This window comes from Lineus longissimus, chromosome 4 (genome assembly GCF_910592395.1).
Source record: "Lineus longissimus chromosome 4, tnLinLong1.2, whole genome shotgun sequence".
NCBI lineage: Eukaryota > Metazoa > Nemertea > Pilidiophora > Heteronemertea > Lineidae > Lineus > Lineus longissimus.
Window position 1 is genome coordinate 3,099,180 of NC_088311.1, and position 16,076 is coordinate 3,115,255.

The 16,076-nt window shown below is 40.0% G+C and overlaps 1 protein-coding gene across 12 annotated transcripts in view; it reads right to left on the reverse strand.

Moving 5' to 3' along the window:
* LOC135487101 (axotactin-like) overlaps positions 1-16,076 on the reverse strand; it is a 61,928-nt gene that overhangs the window by 16,049 nt on the left and 29,803 nt on the right. For 10 of the 12 annotated variants that reach the window (XR_010446776.1, XM_064770476.1, XM_064770482.1 and 7 more), the window contains 21 exons: positions 15,261-15,434; positions 13,423-13,542; positions 12,460-12,594; positions 11,879-11,985; positions 11,528-11,685; positions 11,096-11,259; positions 10,002-10,452; positions 9,658-9,773; positions 9,136-9,363; positions 8,542-8,776; positions 8,117-8,209; positions 6,032-6,168; positions 5,293-5,427; positions 4,908-5,078; positions 4,551-4,782; positions 4,220-4,315; positions 3,783-3,931; positions 3,058-3,453; positions 2,702-2,875; positions 2,192-2,326; positions 1,249-1,263 (listed from right to left, as the gene is read on the reverse strand). Coding sequence is in view for 11 of the 12 variants with exons in the window: in XM_064770476.1 (XP_064626546.1) it covers positions 1,249-1,263; positions 2,192-2,326; positions 2,702-2,875; positions 3,058-3,453; positions 3,783-3,931; positions 4,220-4,315; positions 4,551-4,782; positions 4,908-5,078; positions 5,293-5,427; positions 6,032-6,168; positions 8,117-8,209; positions 8,542-8,776; positions 9,136-9,363; positions 9,658-9,773; positions 10,002-10,452; positions 11,096-11,259; positions 11,528-11,685; positions 11,879-11,985; positions 12,460-12,594; positions 13,423-13,542; positions 15,261-15,434 (3,621 nt within the window). In the remaining variant the exon portion in view is untranslated. The remainder of the gene's footprint in view (positions 1-1,248; positions 1,264-2,191; positions 2,327-2,701; positions 2,876-3,057; positions 3,454-3,782; positions 3,932-4,219; positions 4,316-4,550; positions 4,783-4,907; positions 5,079-5,292; positions 5,428-6,031; positions 6,169-8,116; positions 8,210-8,541; positions 8,777-9,135; positions 9,364-9,657; positions 9,774-10,001; positions 10,453-11,095; positions 11,260-11,527; positions 11,686-11,878; positions 11,986-12,459; positions 12,595-13,422; positions 13,543-15,260; positions 15,435-16,076) is intronic. The other 2 variants (XM_064770480.1, XM_064770481.1) reach the window with 2 other exon arrangements.

Sequence of the window (16,076 nt, forward strand, 5' to 3'; positions counted from 1 at the left end):
TACACCAAATATGGTTCAGTTATGGGTCACAATATGATGACTGTAACTCGGGAGAGGAAAATTGCAATTTACATTGGATGTTGACACAGGCACTACACCTTAAGCATACGACACAATAAATGTTTCAAAGAAAAAATCACTGCTATCACTTTCAAAACAATATCTAACTGATACAATGTAACAGAATGCAACAATACATAACTGATACAGAATAAAGGTGAGATTGAAGTTACACTGATCAAATTCAAAATGCTTGACATCTATGAGAATCATTCAACAATAAAGATGCCCGAACACATCTAAATCAAACTTCACACACAAAAACGTAATGAAGGAAAACTTATCGGCAGATACGACTTCAGAAACTTTTTTTTCAAATGTTCATTTAATAGAGTCTTTCTGACACATGTTTGCGAACATCACGATCAGGAATCGGGCTGTATTGCTGTGTTAGTTACTTTAAAGCAGAGCGTTGTGTATATGATGTAGCAAGGCAGAACATTACCGCAATGGTGATACGAAGACGGCCAAAACTGTTCCCTAAGGCTACACTAATAATGAGCAGTTCTGTGAATGTAGGCCAGAGCCAGGTGTGACCGAAGGGCGTGGTTAGTTCAGCAGAAAAGAATATCATACAACCTTCATGAAATTTCTGATACATGTAACTGATAAGTAACTTGGAATTGCATCAAATCTGATACACAGGCCTTTCACTAACGTATTTTGTGGCGTTAGAGCTTGTTATTCACAGACTCCTGTAAACATTTATACAATCAAAGTAAGGGTATACACCTCCCATAGCTCATATTCAGCCAACTGATATGGTCCAGACATACCAAAATCACGAGGTCTTCAGCTAAGGTTCCCTAAACAATCACATCGAAAGAAATCCATGCTCACAGTCACATGATGTTTAAACTATCTGTTATCATAAGTCACTACATTTAACTGTTTGCCAAAGATATCAATAACGAAACAAAGATCACACAGAAAATGTCCATAAGCATAAATAAAAGGACAGGACAGAAAGAAAATGAAGTAGAGCAGACAAATCCCAAATAAACCACAATGTAGTTCAAATGCTCTCAAAGGGCGGTTTCCATAAAGTTCATGTTTTCACTTGAAAGGCCAGTGACCACGACGCAGCACAAACTAACTTGCACCCCTTTCAGCGAGGATTTCATCTGAACTTTTGCGATGATTTGGGATGTGTCTCTGTGAACGACATGCCTCAAACATGCACCTTACCTGGTTGTTTGGGCACTGGGGGAAGAAATGTAGTGCTAATATGAGGTTAGAAGCAAAAACACATGCAACCCAACCCGTATTCAATGTTAGATCATCACGGTGCCCAAGCGATTGAGCGTAGTAGTTTCAAAATAGAGTTCTGTTACAACAGACGTGCCCAATCTTTTGTAGCTGGTGAAATTGAGGGGCGTAAGGAGTGCATTACACCCTTCTAAAATTCTTCAGAGAAAAGATTCAGGCAAGCCCATTGTGGCCTGTAACACTTGGGCACCGTAATGATAGGAATTCCAATCACGCCAAGCTTTTTAGATTGATGCATGAGCAGTAAACATTTAGTTTCCAAATGCAGATGCTGACGGCTTGATATCATTCCCATTCCTATTCTGCATCAGGTAGCAGTGTTGTCATAAGAAATGAGCAAACTATAAGACAATATCTTTGGGAGACCAATCGATTTCGCTTCTGAGTAGAGCTGGATTTCATTCCGTAAATCCTTCTCCATTTCGAATAGGTCACAAAAACAATGAATCCACGCTTCAAACAGCAGGAGGCAGATGTACCTTTCATCTGAGGTATTCATTGCATTTAGACATAGTCCTCTGTTTATATTAAATGGGACAACCAAAATACTCCAATATCGCCGGCAAAATCCAGAATTAAAGTGGTGTAACCGCCACAACTTTGATGCCTTCGGCACAGTGATCATCTTAGACATGCGGTACCTCGGCGACCTTGTTAGTGTCACAAGCAAGGTTAAGGTTTGCATCCAACATTCCAGAACTTGCCCCATGCAGATAGAAAGGCTGTTGTCAATGTACGTACCGACAGCAGAGTTTGAAGTTACATGAGAAGTGAGAAGTTATGATGATTGATGAAATGAATTCCTAACACAGCATCTTTGAAGAAGCAGGTTTCCAAGACATCGTGAAATACTAAGGCTTACCAGATGTGCATGAAGGGCCTCGATAACTTGTAGTCGAACAATTGCAGACATGTTTGCCCTCCCATCTTTCCACACAAACGCCACCATTCATGCAGGGTTTATAATCACAGCCGCTGATACAATCCTTTTTCACACCTGAAACAGCAAAAGTTGACACTGAGAAATGAGTTCACTTTGGTTACAATTAGCTACCAAGTGTTTCTGTCTTTGACTTCAGTTCAACTAGTCTCTCTCCATATGAGCGCATCTTGCCGTGGAGTCGCAGAATTCACCAGTAACTGGGTCATTCTTCTTCTACTTCTGCGTTCAGACGTTACGTAACCTTCACATCATATCCTCAGGTCATGACGGGGTCAGGCTTTGCTGATTTTGACGTTACATCTGGCGTATTGACCAAAACATCAAAGGCTGGTCCCATAAGTCGGCCATTTCGTTGCCCACAACGAAGCTCCAAAACAAAATGAATTAGAAGTCGTTGGGGTCATTCAAATTACGTGCAAAATGACTCACCCGTAGTCCCACTTGACTGATCTCCGAGCTTGAAGATCTTCTCTCCAATCTTGAATCCTCGGACACACCCGTTAAATGATGGAACAGATGTGGTGAAAGAGGATGGTACGCTGCCCAGGTAAAGTTGCACGTTACTTGATTCCATCACCCTGCCTCTTGGGGGCTGGACAGTTTCTGTGAAAGAAAGTTGAGAAAGTGATCAGGAAAATATGAAGGAAATATCAAACAACAGCAATCATCTCTCACCTACATGTGCTTATTTCAGATAAGCTGTAACATCCTTTGCAACACTTTCAGATTACAGAATCACAACACTCACGATCAAATTATTCCTTTTTTAAATGAACAAGACTCACCTTTGTCAAAGAATGGAGCTTGTGAATACGCCACCAGGCCTATTCTCTGGACATGGAATACAAATGTTTTATCATCCAGTGTCAGCTTCAGTTCGGTCTGTGTTTGGTAGACCGAGAACTGCCGCCATGCCCCGTTGCTGATTCCTGGATACATAGGAATTATCCTCGTGACAATCCGAATGCCGCTATTGTACATGAACACCAAATTCGTGTCATCCTTCACGTAGAGTTGGATGAAATTGTTCAGATGGTCGTACATGTAAAAGACCAGACCATCTCTGCGGTACGTCCGAAAGCTGATGACCACGTTCTGCATCAGGTAGTTTTCTCGGTAGGGTTCTCTGAACAGCATGAAGGCACCATTGCGAACGAATGACACAGCGTCTTCATTGATGTCTGAAGAAAACAAGGGGTTGATGGGTTAGAAAGTTTATAGATATCAGTACTGCAACTACAAGTGAGGTGAGCTAATAAACAATTGATCATTGGACATGACATTGTTACTAACTCTGAAAACACCTTGGTTGCAATGCAGTATCATATTCTATGCCAAATACATTGCACCACACTTGATCAAAGCGGTTTTGGTGTCACTAGGAACAGACAAGAAGCAACCATTGGCTTATCAGAAGATGTTTATTGCCTTGCCCGGCTACAGATTATGGACCACACAATCTAGGACCATAGGCATATATGTGAAAAGTAGCAGAGATATTGAAACTCACTTATCTCACAGTTGTCTCCAAACATGGTCTTTGGGTTCTTGCAGGAACATTTATGTTTTGTCCACAACTCGGAGCACACTGATCCATAGCGGCATGGGTTTGGGTTACAGGATGTTGTACAACCGGCAAGGATGTTTTTGTCGACCCTGTTAAAGATATGCAGAAAACATGCATTTTTAAGATTCAGGCAAAAAAGATGACATTACTAAGGATTTGAAGGCAACACCAATACACGTAGGTTGAAACATGACATTTGGTACCACACAGGGGTGACTTTGAACACCCAGCAACAGATGTTTCTCATCACAGCAAACTTTTCTGCGGTTGTTCTAAGTACACCACTATTCAAATGACCGAGAAACATGAGTCAGTACTTTAGTATGCAGATCAAAGGCCATAGTCTGTCTGCCATCAATGAGGTACCATACCCTACTTACCCCTTCCGAAGGAACTTTGTCATATTCTGTACTTCTCTATTGTAGTTGAGACCCTGCATGCAGCCCATGAAGTTCAAGTTAACATCACTTTGATTTCTGAAAGAGTATGAATATTAAATCAGTCATCAATTACAGTATCGCTTATCTCTGTGCAAATCAAATCACTGAGCAATTAGCTGTTTGCATGTTTTCAGGTGAGTAGTGACAATCATTGAGTAGAAGTTATTTGAATATGACCTGAGGCCTTTAATTAATTTCCCTGAAAATTGAAATGAAAAGAGAATTTAGCTTTTGGCCCTTAGGAGGGAAATTATCGTACATCAACACTAACCCTCCTGTTCCACCAAGATAGAGCGGTCCTTTATCAAACTGCAGCACATATTCTCCTCGGTCCTCCAACAAGTCCACCCATTCTTTCTGCAGGTTGACCGTCAACCTCATCTGCAGGGTGTCATACTCCACAGCTACATATTGCCACCCGGACGAGTTCAAGGTCTGGGGTGAGATCACATTCACTGTATGGTAGCGCAGGTTTGTGGTGAAGTTGAAGATGATCGTGTTGGCTGAAACAAACAAGTTTTATCATGACACACACAGACACACCATTGAGTCCAAACCAGTCTTTTACTCAGAGAGAACCAGTCTAATAATTTAATATGTCATACAACCTGTAATTTCAAATACTCACAGTTAGTCAGCCGGATCTCAAAGTATTTCCCATCAGGGCTCATCTGGTGCAAGAGGACTGCCTTGTCTTTGTTAGTCCTGAACCAGAACGTGAGATCGCCTGAGGCCCAGCCGGGTAATTCCAAAGGAGAGGCATTCTCACCAAACGTCAAGGCATTCTCAAGCTCATCCACTGAAAGAGAATCATGAAATCCTGTAATGAAGTTCATTACCAAGCTTCACAACACTTAGCAGGAGGTCACCAAAAAATCATAGCAATAAAATGCACAAATAAGACAATTAGTTTATCATAAGAATTCTCGATCATATCTCATGAATCTATATCATTGTTGAGATTGATCTCACACATGGGTTCTAACAGACGTTAAGTATTTCTCCTCACTAACCTCTGCCGTAGCACTGTAATGACCCGAGCGTGATTGTGCCTGTGCCATCACCATTCTGGATGAAGTACATCTCCTTGATGGGCAGCTGTTTCTTGTCTTTGTAAACACCGCCATCCATAAAGTCTTCACTCAAACCTAGAGTAAGAATTTAAAGATTAACTTGAATTCATGTTTATGTTTGACATGGCAGATGGCATGTCCAAAAAGTTCAAAAATCTGAAAAAATTTCAAAGTCAAAAAAGTTTTAGGACTGATGATATAGGTGATGTTGGTTCATTTTGAGCAGAAAAAAAAAGTGAAAAAAATATTTGTACTCAGAAATTTTTTCATGAGTCAGTCAGTTCAAAGTTTTGAAAAATTTTCAAAATCAAAAAAATTTGGGACTGAATTTTTGGTGATGTTGGTTCATTTTGAGGAAAAAATTGTTTTTTGTACTTCTGTACTTGGAAATTTTTTCACGAGTCAGTCAGTTGAAAATTTTTCAAAATTTTCAAAGTCAAAAAATTTTGGGACTGAAGTTTTTGGTGATGTTGGTTCATTTTGAGGAAAAAATTGTTTTTTGTACTTCTGTACTTGGAAATTTTTTCATGAGTCAGTCAGTTGAAAATTTTTCAAAATTTTCAAAATCAAAAAAATGTTGGGACTGATGATATTGGTGATGTTGGTTCATTTTGAGCAGAAAAAAAGTGAAAAAAATATTTGTACTTTTGGACCAAACCCAGGTGTTTGAGAAACTTACCCCTGTCACAATTGCACGTGAAGTAACCGCTGGAACATGTGTGGTTGTCTGCACATCCACAGTGCTGGTTGTTGGGCGACCCAAGACCACTGAAGTGAACTCCCGTGATTGATGTGAACCAGGTCTCGCGTCCAAGTCTGCAAAAACAAAAATGCCCGAGATAAAGATTTGGATGTTAGTTTTCATAGTCACAATCATGCTCTATATAGTGGAAGAGGTTATTGTTGCAGTTTTTCACACCCGCAGTCCCTGATCTGATCTGATCTGATCAAGGGAGAAGCCAGAAACACAGACTCCTTTTGTCGCTTAACTCTACCATGATGAGTTGTCATCAAGATATGATTTCCTACAACCTTTAAAAAGCTTATTGTGACTGATCTCTTTCATCATTTAAGGCTTAACTACATGTAAACCTCACAAAAGCAATGGCCCCTAAGCAACATTGAGGTGTGTTGGTTTTCCTGGTAAGGTCACATTCAATAAATGATTCATCCATTACGTGATAAACTAGAACATCCAAATCAGATAATTTTATAAGAAAAAATTAACCAATTCACAAAATCTAAGAAGAGAAACACACTTAACACAATCAAATTCAAAAGGATCAAGATCTTAGAAAATATATCTCAATTCATTCACACCAATATCACAGTGTAATCAACTTCCCAGGAAAAACACAACAACACTTATAATCAGGCTTTTTTAAGCAACTATATCATCAATCATTTATAAGCAATATCCATACGCTTCCACGGACAAATTAAACGAAACTGACAACTTGCTTTCATCAGGAGGGCACTAGGCTATTTTGCACTATTTTGCCTAAACAGGGATCTAAATAGCTTGGAGCTGGCAGAGTAATGGCAAATCCTAACATCAACAGATGGCTGTCAAAGCTATACCTAAATCAAAACGGCAACTAATTTAGGTTCCCATCATAAAACAGCTAATTCAGATGTCCGAACATGAGGCTGCTGAAGTCTAGGATGTTTTATGTTGCCTCACTTTTGCTTAGGCCTAGGATCACATTTCTTCCTGAGCAGGAAATGCAAAGGGTTTTAATGAAAGGGTATGGGACTCTGTCAGACACTATAGGCAAAACATTACGGCATATTTACATCATGCAAACATATGTGTATTTCATTTACAGGAAATTGACAAGAACTGTGCAAAAAAATAAACTCTCCAAAAAATCACATCCATACACCATAGTTCCTGATTTACCTGCGCGATCGTCCTGCTTTGCGATAAGACCTGATTAATGAAGAGATTGATGAGTGCAGTTGATAGACTCGCCCTTTAATGATTTGACAACTGCTTCTAAAAGCTGCTTCTGAGAGATAGATTTGATACTTGCAGTGCTTTCACTGAAATGAAATCTTCCCACCCTTAACTCTGACGTCGTGCGCACTTCTGAATTTGCCATGAGGTTGACAACTTGGTTGAGTTATCGAAAACTAACAGTTCTTTTCGATGTCCTCCCTGTTTAATGATGCAGTATCCATGGTTATAAAAGATTCCAAGTATAAGATGGCTGCTGCCCGCGCAGCCACAAATAGGCCTACATGGAGTAGTGATGATACTTGATCCATCCATAACATTGAAAAAAGCAACACACTTATTCAGCCAATGCAGAGTTTGAACAATTTGTAGAAGACTGATTTGAAAGCTGAAAACAATCAAACTTGTGGACGTATGAAAAAAATACGGAAATTATTCTTTCACACATAAAGACAAAACTGATTAGCGTAAATGATGACAATCATTCAGCTTGGCAGTCAGGCGCTGAGTACTCCAAACTTCAACACTGAAAGGTTTGAATTGAAAAGTTTTATTTCCAGTAAAAAACTATTGCTGAAAAAAATGGAAAAAACAAAAACTATTAACCTGGTCTTTGCATTTATAGGGTTTGGATTTAAAAAGGTTTATATTCAAATCCCACTCACAAAGATCGGGTCGTGTCAAGACAACTGGTTGGAAGTGACTATGTATTCATTTGTGATATCGAATGGTTTTACAAAAGCAACAAATGCAGTGTAAATCAGGAAATATAGCATATGAACACCACTCGCACAGGTGACCTACCTCAGCGGGGCTCTGTTACACTTGTAGTCAATGCTCTGCTCGCAATTGCCAGAGACACGGATGAGTTTGTTGAGCATGTGGTCGGTCAACTCTCTGAAATAGGAAGGAAGGAATAATTCGAGAATCAAATATGATAGGATGGACGACACTTCAGTGAAACACAGCCTTGATCCCTACAACTTTGCTGATACCCATAACAGTGAATGTTACAAACACCTCAGTAACTAGAGGCCCACCAACTTTGATGCCTTAGCTTATCAACCCTTTAGTGAAAGACACATCCATGCCTGATCATCAGGAATAGATTCATAATAAGAGGCCTGATCTAGCTCTGTCAAACTGCATCCTCAATGAAAGCCATTTTTCTGACCCATCATGTTACATTGTACATGAAGTCATTTTGCATAAAAAATAAAGTCACTAACCTGTACGATATAACCTTCTTCAAGTTGAACATTCCCGCCGCACGAACTTTCGACCTTGGGCCAAGGTTATGCTCGATGCTGGTCAGGCCAGTGCGGGTGCCGAACTTATCGACACCCATCTGACACATGACATACTTCGGCTCAAGCGGGCCGTTGCCATCGACGTCAATGAGGTGTACGCCATTCATAATGTCACCGGCTTGGTAGTACTCATCGCATGACCGCTTGTACTTGGCTGAAATAGATATCGTCACACCAACATACAGCAGGTTTCACATGACTGAGATGATACAGATGTTGAGGGGACAAAAATGGTATCACTACAGATTCAGTGAATTGGCTTAGGCTTGGAAACAAGACAGGATATGACAAGAGGGTGAAACAGTATGCAGCCTGCTCTTTGGAAATGACTTGTTTATTGTTAAAGTGAGAGTTTTTAATACAGGCGACAATGTGAATTCTATATAAACCCCACTTTTGGAGTAACAGGACAACCCAAGCGGTATAATCAAAGATGGTCGCTTGCCAATATCTTGTTCCATATGTGATTAAGATATACAGTACAAGCCAAAACGAGCAGAAACACACACTTACCAAAATGACATGTCTTTCCTTCATAACCACTAGGGCAGACACAGAATGTCTTAAACCAATCGCCGATGCAGACAGCATTATGCTCACAGCGGCTGTCATTCTGGCAGTGATCGGAGAGCGAGCAGCCGTCGAGTAGGATCTCGTTGGCTTTGCTTGTCCCCACTATCTTTCTTGGATCTATCGCACGGTCCTGAACGATCAGGCCACGGATACATCCAATGAAGCCAACTGTTGGAAATAAGAGGAAAACCAATTTATGACATCTTCAACTTACTCAAGTATAGTCTCTTGTCTAAGGTTTGGTCTGATTGTGACAATGTTCTTAGCTGGTCAGGTTGGATATTTTCATCTGTCCCTGGCACAAAAGTGTACCTGAGTGTCATCTATTTTCGTACGACATGGACCAGTGACACACAACTCTCATTCTCTTCTCTATTGAGTTTTCTCACAATTCTGATCCTAATAAAATTAGTTTATGATGCATGTGTGATTCATATCTTGCAGATGTCAGAATGAACTCACCCTGATGAGCAATAGGGGCGTAACCAAAGTGAAAGTCCCCCTCTGTCTGTATGAATGGCCTTTGCATCTTTGATGTCATCATCTGCTTCACCCGATCCACCTCAATGTCCGCCACACTGAAAATCAATCGACAAACAAAATCAAAAAAGTGTTTTACTTGACCAGAACCAGACCAATGGTACCATCAGAAAGTGCTCATCAATAGCTTTCATGCTAGGTTTTAAAGTTCTCAAGGTTGGTCGCAATACTTTGGTCCTTGACTTGGCTATGTTACAACCAGTCAGAGTCTTAACCAGCCACACCTTAATCAATAATTGCTTTCACGGATTGACCAAGACACTCACCCTTTTGAGTAGTAACGGAACTTGAGATTGTGCCACACTGCATCGCTGAAGTTCTGTCCGACGTACATAGTAGTTGATAATCCAGGTGTCTTTCGTACTGGGACAAACTCAACATATATCCTACTATCTGATAAAGAAATCTGCAAGTATCCTCTGAAAAAATATTTGTCCGTCCTGAACTCGGTATGGAATAGTACGCCACGCATTCCCGTCGTTCGGAAGTCAAACTGTACACTGATCTCGTTACTTGGGTGGGTGTGAATTGTCAACTGGGAGCTGTTCTGAATGAATGACATGCTAACGTGTCGGGGCGATTCACAGCGGAAGACCGGGCCGATCCCGCCATGATACGTGGCTTGTTGGGCCTCGGCCTTCAAGAGCTCCAAGATGGAGTAATGGTTGAAGAAGATGTTGCGGATGCATCCGACGAACGGCAGCTTACTTTTCAGACCTAAAGAGAAGAAGAAAACGGTTGTTATGTGCAGTGAATGAGGTTGAGCACTTCAACTAAAGATGCCCTTTAGGCCGACAAAAGTCATGTTTGAGAGAGGAACTAGATTTGAGACTGAACCAAAAGGTTTTAGTTAGAATCAGGATAAAAACATGGTACACTGTTAGCCAAAATGTTTGCTGACTCAGGTATCCAAAAAATCTGCTGATATAACTTTGAAATAAGGTTAATTTCTGGAGACAACGGTTTCTTTAGCTGATTTTTTGCTGCCGAGTCCCTTGACATTTAAAGTTGTGTTGTGCGGCAAGACCGATTAATCGATAAAGTGTCTTCTCTTGTAAGAATGTGTCCTAATTACTAAGGTCAACATGAGCCAATCAGCAGCATATTATAACAGACCAGTGTGAATAATTAACACTCTGTAATTGCTCTTAGCACAGTTATATTGTCACAAGAGGATAAATGCAATAAAATATGTATGTCTCATTGAACGTCTGCCAGAACTAATGTACCAGATATGAGACACAGTTAGTGTCGGTCTCTGGTATGGAACAGTAGACTTTATCACAAAATACTGATGGAAGGACCTTTGTAAATTCAGGTCAATATCAACCGATTCTTGGATTTTCGCACAATCACATACCAGGATCCCGGATGTTCTTAAAGCGTTCTCCTCCTCCGACAAAGACAGTAGGATTTAGATACAAGTGATGTAGTTTCCCACGGGCCTTCAGTAAACTTGGCGGTATCAGGTCTAACCGCACAGATATATCCTTCTCTTGATGAATTATAGACAAATTATGCCACCTAGATAGAGAAGAGTATGACTCACTTGAGATGGAATGATAAGGAGTAAAACAATATTTAACCCTCTCCCGGCTTAAGGTCTAATTAACATATTCCCAATTATTGATGTATTCTGCCAATTCCGAATGCATGATGTAATTTATCTCATACAGGTACACTTATCTTCACTCTCATTATTGGCAAGTGTCACACCCTATAGAGTAAAACAGGGAAGCCCGTAATGCTTACTGGTTGTCAAAGCGAATAGTGAGACTGTAACAGGACTTACTGGTCATCGTTAAGATTCCTCCCAACATATGCTGACACCTCGCTGTCTCCAAATGCGACCGATACGTAGATGGTACCGTTGTAAAGTGAGACTGCTATATGGTTATGGATTGGGTAGGGGTTGCCTCCATACAGCAGTATACCATTGGCATGGAAAGTCTGCAACACAACAGATGACAGAACTTAAGAAATCACATATCTTTTGTTGGCCAACATAATTCCCCTTGGGCCATTTCCAACATATGGGTGGGGAAAGCATTTGCATCCAGAGTATGCTAGATAAGCTATTCGAACGAAATTTCAAACCGATAGTGCTGGTCACTTACGCTAGCTGAATGATTTGTCTACCTACCTTGAATTCTAACGTAATTCTTGTGACTGGAAGATGAGATCTTTCATAAGATGAGTATATATCGTAGGTTACCCACTCAAAACCCCGCAATGTCATTGTTGTCACACCTGAAATGACCATAGGAGAAAAAAATGTCAAAGTACAAAAAAAAAAATTACTTTTTTTTGCTCAAAATGAACCAACATCACCAAAAACTGCAGTCCCAATTTTTTTTTGATTTTTAAAATTTTTCAACATTTTCAACTGACTGACTCATGAAAAAATTTCTAAGTACAAAAGTACAAAAAAAATTTTTTGCTCAAAATGAACCAACATCACCAAAAACTTCAGTCCCAAAAGTTTTTTGACTTCGAAATTTTTCTGAATTTTGAACTTATGAAAAAGTTCAACAATTTTGCCGGGAGAACATAAACGTGCATTTTGTCCCGGATTTTCAACTTAACTTACATGACCACCCCGGTAAAGGGACCATTCAACCCTGGTCCCATGAGTGATAATGTTACCCGGGTTCCACTGTATATATCATCTAATGGACCAAATTAAGTACACCCTCCTTAAACGTCCCTTGGTCATATACGTACCATCTTTATTGCAGTATTTGCCTTCCCTGCCCGTGCCCAGACAGTCACAGAATCGGTCTGTGTACTCATTCACACAGACTCCGCCCGACTGACAAGGATTATTATCACAGAGGTTGATGCAACCATCTCGGACACCTGAAATGACCAGAACATAAATATGACAGTAGTGGTTCTGGACATAAAAGTTTTCTGAGGCAATCTGAGAGGAAAAGGAGTTTTTTTCAAAACTGCACTGATAACATAATATCTTTTGAGGGTGACACACATCAGAAATATGCTCAAAACAGCTTTGTGAGATGGCTAATCTATATTGGAATCTGTAACTATTTCACCGATTTCAATTGTAAATTCAAGTGACCTGGATTTTGATTGTTTCGGCCAGCTGTGATGAAACATGTCAGCAGGCCAATGAAAATAGATATTTCACTTTGCTGTTCTGTTAACAGTGGCTTTAGAAACAAAGATTCTGTATGCTGAGCTAGTGAGATGGCACCCTTACATGATCAATAAACTACCATGAAGCTACCACCACAATGTTATTTTGATGAAAATTCTAGGAGTGGAAATTTAGCCGGATGTACAATAGTACTGGTGGCAAAAGAGTTAATTTACTGAAACAATGAAATATGACTATTGCCACACAACTACCATAACTATGCTTTTTTACCAGATATCTCATTAGGAACCTCTGACACATTTCCCTATAATTTGGCACAAAACCTAAAAAAAATCACTGTCTGTCCAATCTATTCATTGTTTCTTATGCAAGTTCTAATAGTCATAATTGCATCCGTGATCATTTTCAAATCATAAGTTTCATTTGAATGCCATTAGAAGGCTATGTAGTTACTGAGCTGGTCAGAATAGGAGTTTGGTGCACAGATTCAATTCTATCTCAGGAGGGGGATACAAGATATGGAAATGTGGTTCCAAGTTCTGCCAATCACGGTGCTGGTGATTTACCTTGTCTGCTCCTATAGTCTACATAACGCAGTAGATCACTAACTGACGAACTGAACTTGATGTTCTCGATACAACCAACAAAAGACTCGACGGTTACAAAAGATGAAGGTGTTTCTAAATCTGAAACGAGAGAATGGAAATATCGTAAATTGTCAATCACCAATGATCACCAATCCTACATTCTCCAATTCAGATTGTATTGTAAGGCGAATAATTCTGAAATATCTATGGCTTTTAGCTGGCTTCATTACATTCAAAAAACGAAAAGAAAAAGAAAAAGAAAAGATGAATCATAAACGTGCAGATGAACTCAGTTCGGACTCACATGACCCAGGAAAAAAGGGACTAACAAACATAAGTTTCCACAATTCTGAAAAAACGAATGTCAGAAACAGGGAGGAGTAATTCAAAGGGCAATTTTTAGTTTACATTGACATACCTGACTCCTTACCACAACCAGGTGATGGATTGGGACTATGGAAACCAGACTGGTCCCGATGGAGCACCACTGGCTACAACTGGAATACTGCATCACAGGTTCCAGTGGCAGAACCAGGGGGTGCTCCCAGAGTCGACCAGTTGACCATAAATTTGGGTAAATTGACCAAAATTGACTATAGAAGCACCAGGGCCACCCTGCCTTTCTCAGATTCATGGATCCTCCCCCGGTTACCACTGATTATCTATTGTGAACCACAAATGCCACTCATAGTAACCATGGAACTCCACAGACCTTGTTGCAAACAACTTGGCATTGGAATCACCCCCAGGTTGTGGTGAGGGCTCCCTACTCTAGATCGGGCCAGTAGGAATGTGTTTTGAGGTTGTTACACTAAGTTGCAACAGTACTGTTAGGATAGCTACATGCAGGCCTGCTTCAGGTGTTGATCATAACACTCATATCAAGCTTCATAATCATGGGATTGCTGGTAATCAAAAACAGAAACAAAAACAAAAAGGGTAATCAATGGGAAAAGTTGATAGATTTGCAGATATTCTCATATTCTATAAACTATCCTATGATATTTTTTGGGTCACTTTGTAAATATTTATATGGGTTACTAAAGAATTAATCGCGAGAGTACACTCTCAAAAGGTTTATTTCTATATATATATCGCTCTTCATCTTTAGGCATTGAAATGTGTCCAATATTTAAATATGTCTCACACCATCAATGACAGTAAAGGTTTCTTCTCTTTGGCATTGATGTTAATACAATTCTATCAATAGCTAACCTAAATTTTTAAAGAAGTTGACTTTGCATCAGTCACAACAATGAAAGTCGACATGATAAATATACTTTTGACAGGTGTAATGTCCAACAACCTTTGGACATTGAAAATTAATACATCCAGACTAACTAGCCAAATGTCGCTGGCCCCATTGTATTCAAACTTTGAGTTGGGGCGTCATCCTAAAACAGCGCCCGCCAGTGTCAACCAGGTTTAGAGTGAAGTTTAAAGTCATCTGGTGGACGCTGGTGGAGCTGTTTAGGATGACCAAGTATTGACATTGGAGCTCAGACCGAGAGTGCAGGATAAACTCTCAAATAATGAACTGACTGCCAACTAAATGTCTTCAATTACAGAACCAAGAGAGGACGAATCAGACTTTGAATATTGCCTTACATTATGGCATGGCGCATGAATTTATGTTCAATTTATGTTAGCTAAACCAATCTTCTTCTCTTGACCAATCAGTGCTTGTTCTATTGACCAATCAGTACTTGTTTGTTTGAAGAAAGCAGACGTCAAATGCTATCCAATCGTTCTTACACCATACCGATAATCTGATTTGCCCTCTAATGAAGCAATTGGGAACCAATTTTGATTCTTACCTCCAAATAGCACCTGTGAAGTAGCGGCCTGAGAGCCGAGAAAAACCCTAGCACCTGCAACTTGGTAAGACCTCAGAATGGTGGATTTGCGCTCCTTGTCTAACTCTACGTTAAGGTTCCCTGACAGTGGGTCTTTGGTGACGGTGACATCATGCCACTTATCGTAGTTAAGACCTGAAAGACAACGAGTTGATTATTACAATCAGAAGATCAGCTGAAACTGAGAATGGACCTCAGAGACATGTTGGAAACCACAGTGAAACACCTTGTACATGCACCGTCTACACAACAGAAAACCAAAGATCTCCTTTAGCAATTTGGGTTACTTCCAACCCTGGGCACTTCAGATTTATCATTTGTAACTTAGTCTCCATATGGGCTCACTCAGCAGCAACGAAGCCAACACTCACATAGAAGTCAATGAGAAACCCAGTGACATCTAGTAGGTGTCGAGAGGATTTCACTCCAGCAAGATATCCACTCACTGTCAATGGTCTTCCTCTGGTCTCGTTATTCTTGTTGACATTACTTCCATTACATTAGTAATGCAAAAATCTCTTGAAAGAGACTGTACACATTCGCTAAGACGAATTGTAGGAAAATGACAATAGATCATACACAAGGTTCATAAAACGTATCCTTTTCTTTTCTCAAAGGTCCAATGTTATTATGACAATATAACCTCCTGGTACAGACATCAAACCATCTTTAGAAGTCTTTATCTTGCTTCAGATGCACATTGCTACATTGTCTAATTGTGAACATTTTTAAGGAAAGACCTTTAGATATTGCCCTCATTCGATGTATCTTCACATT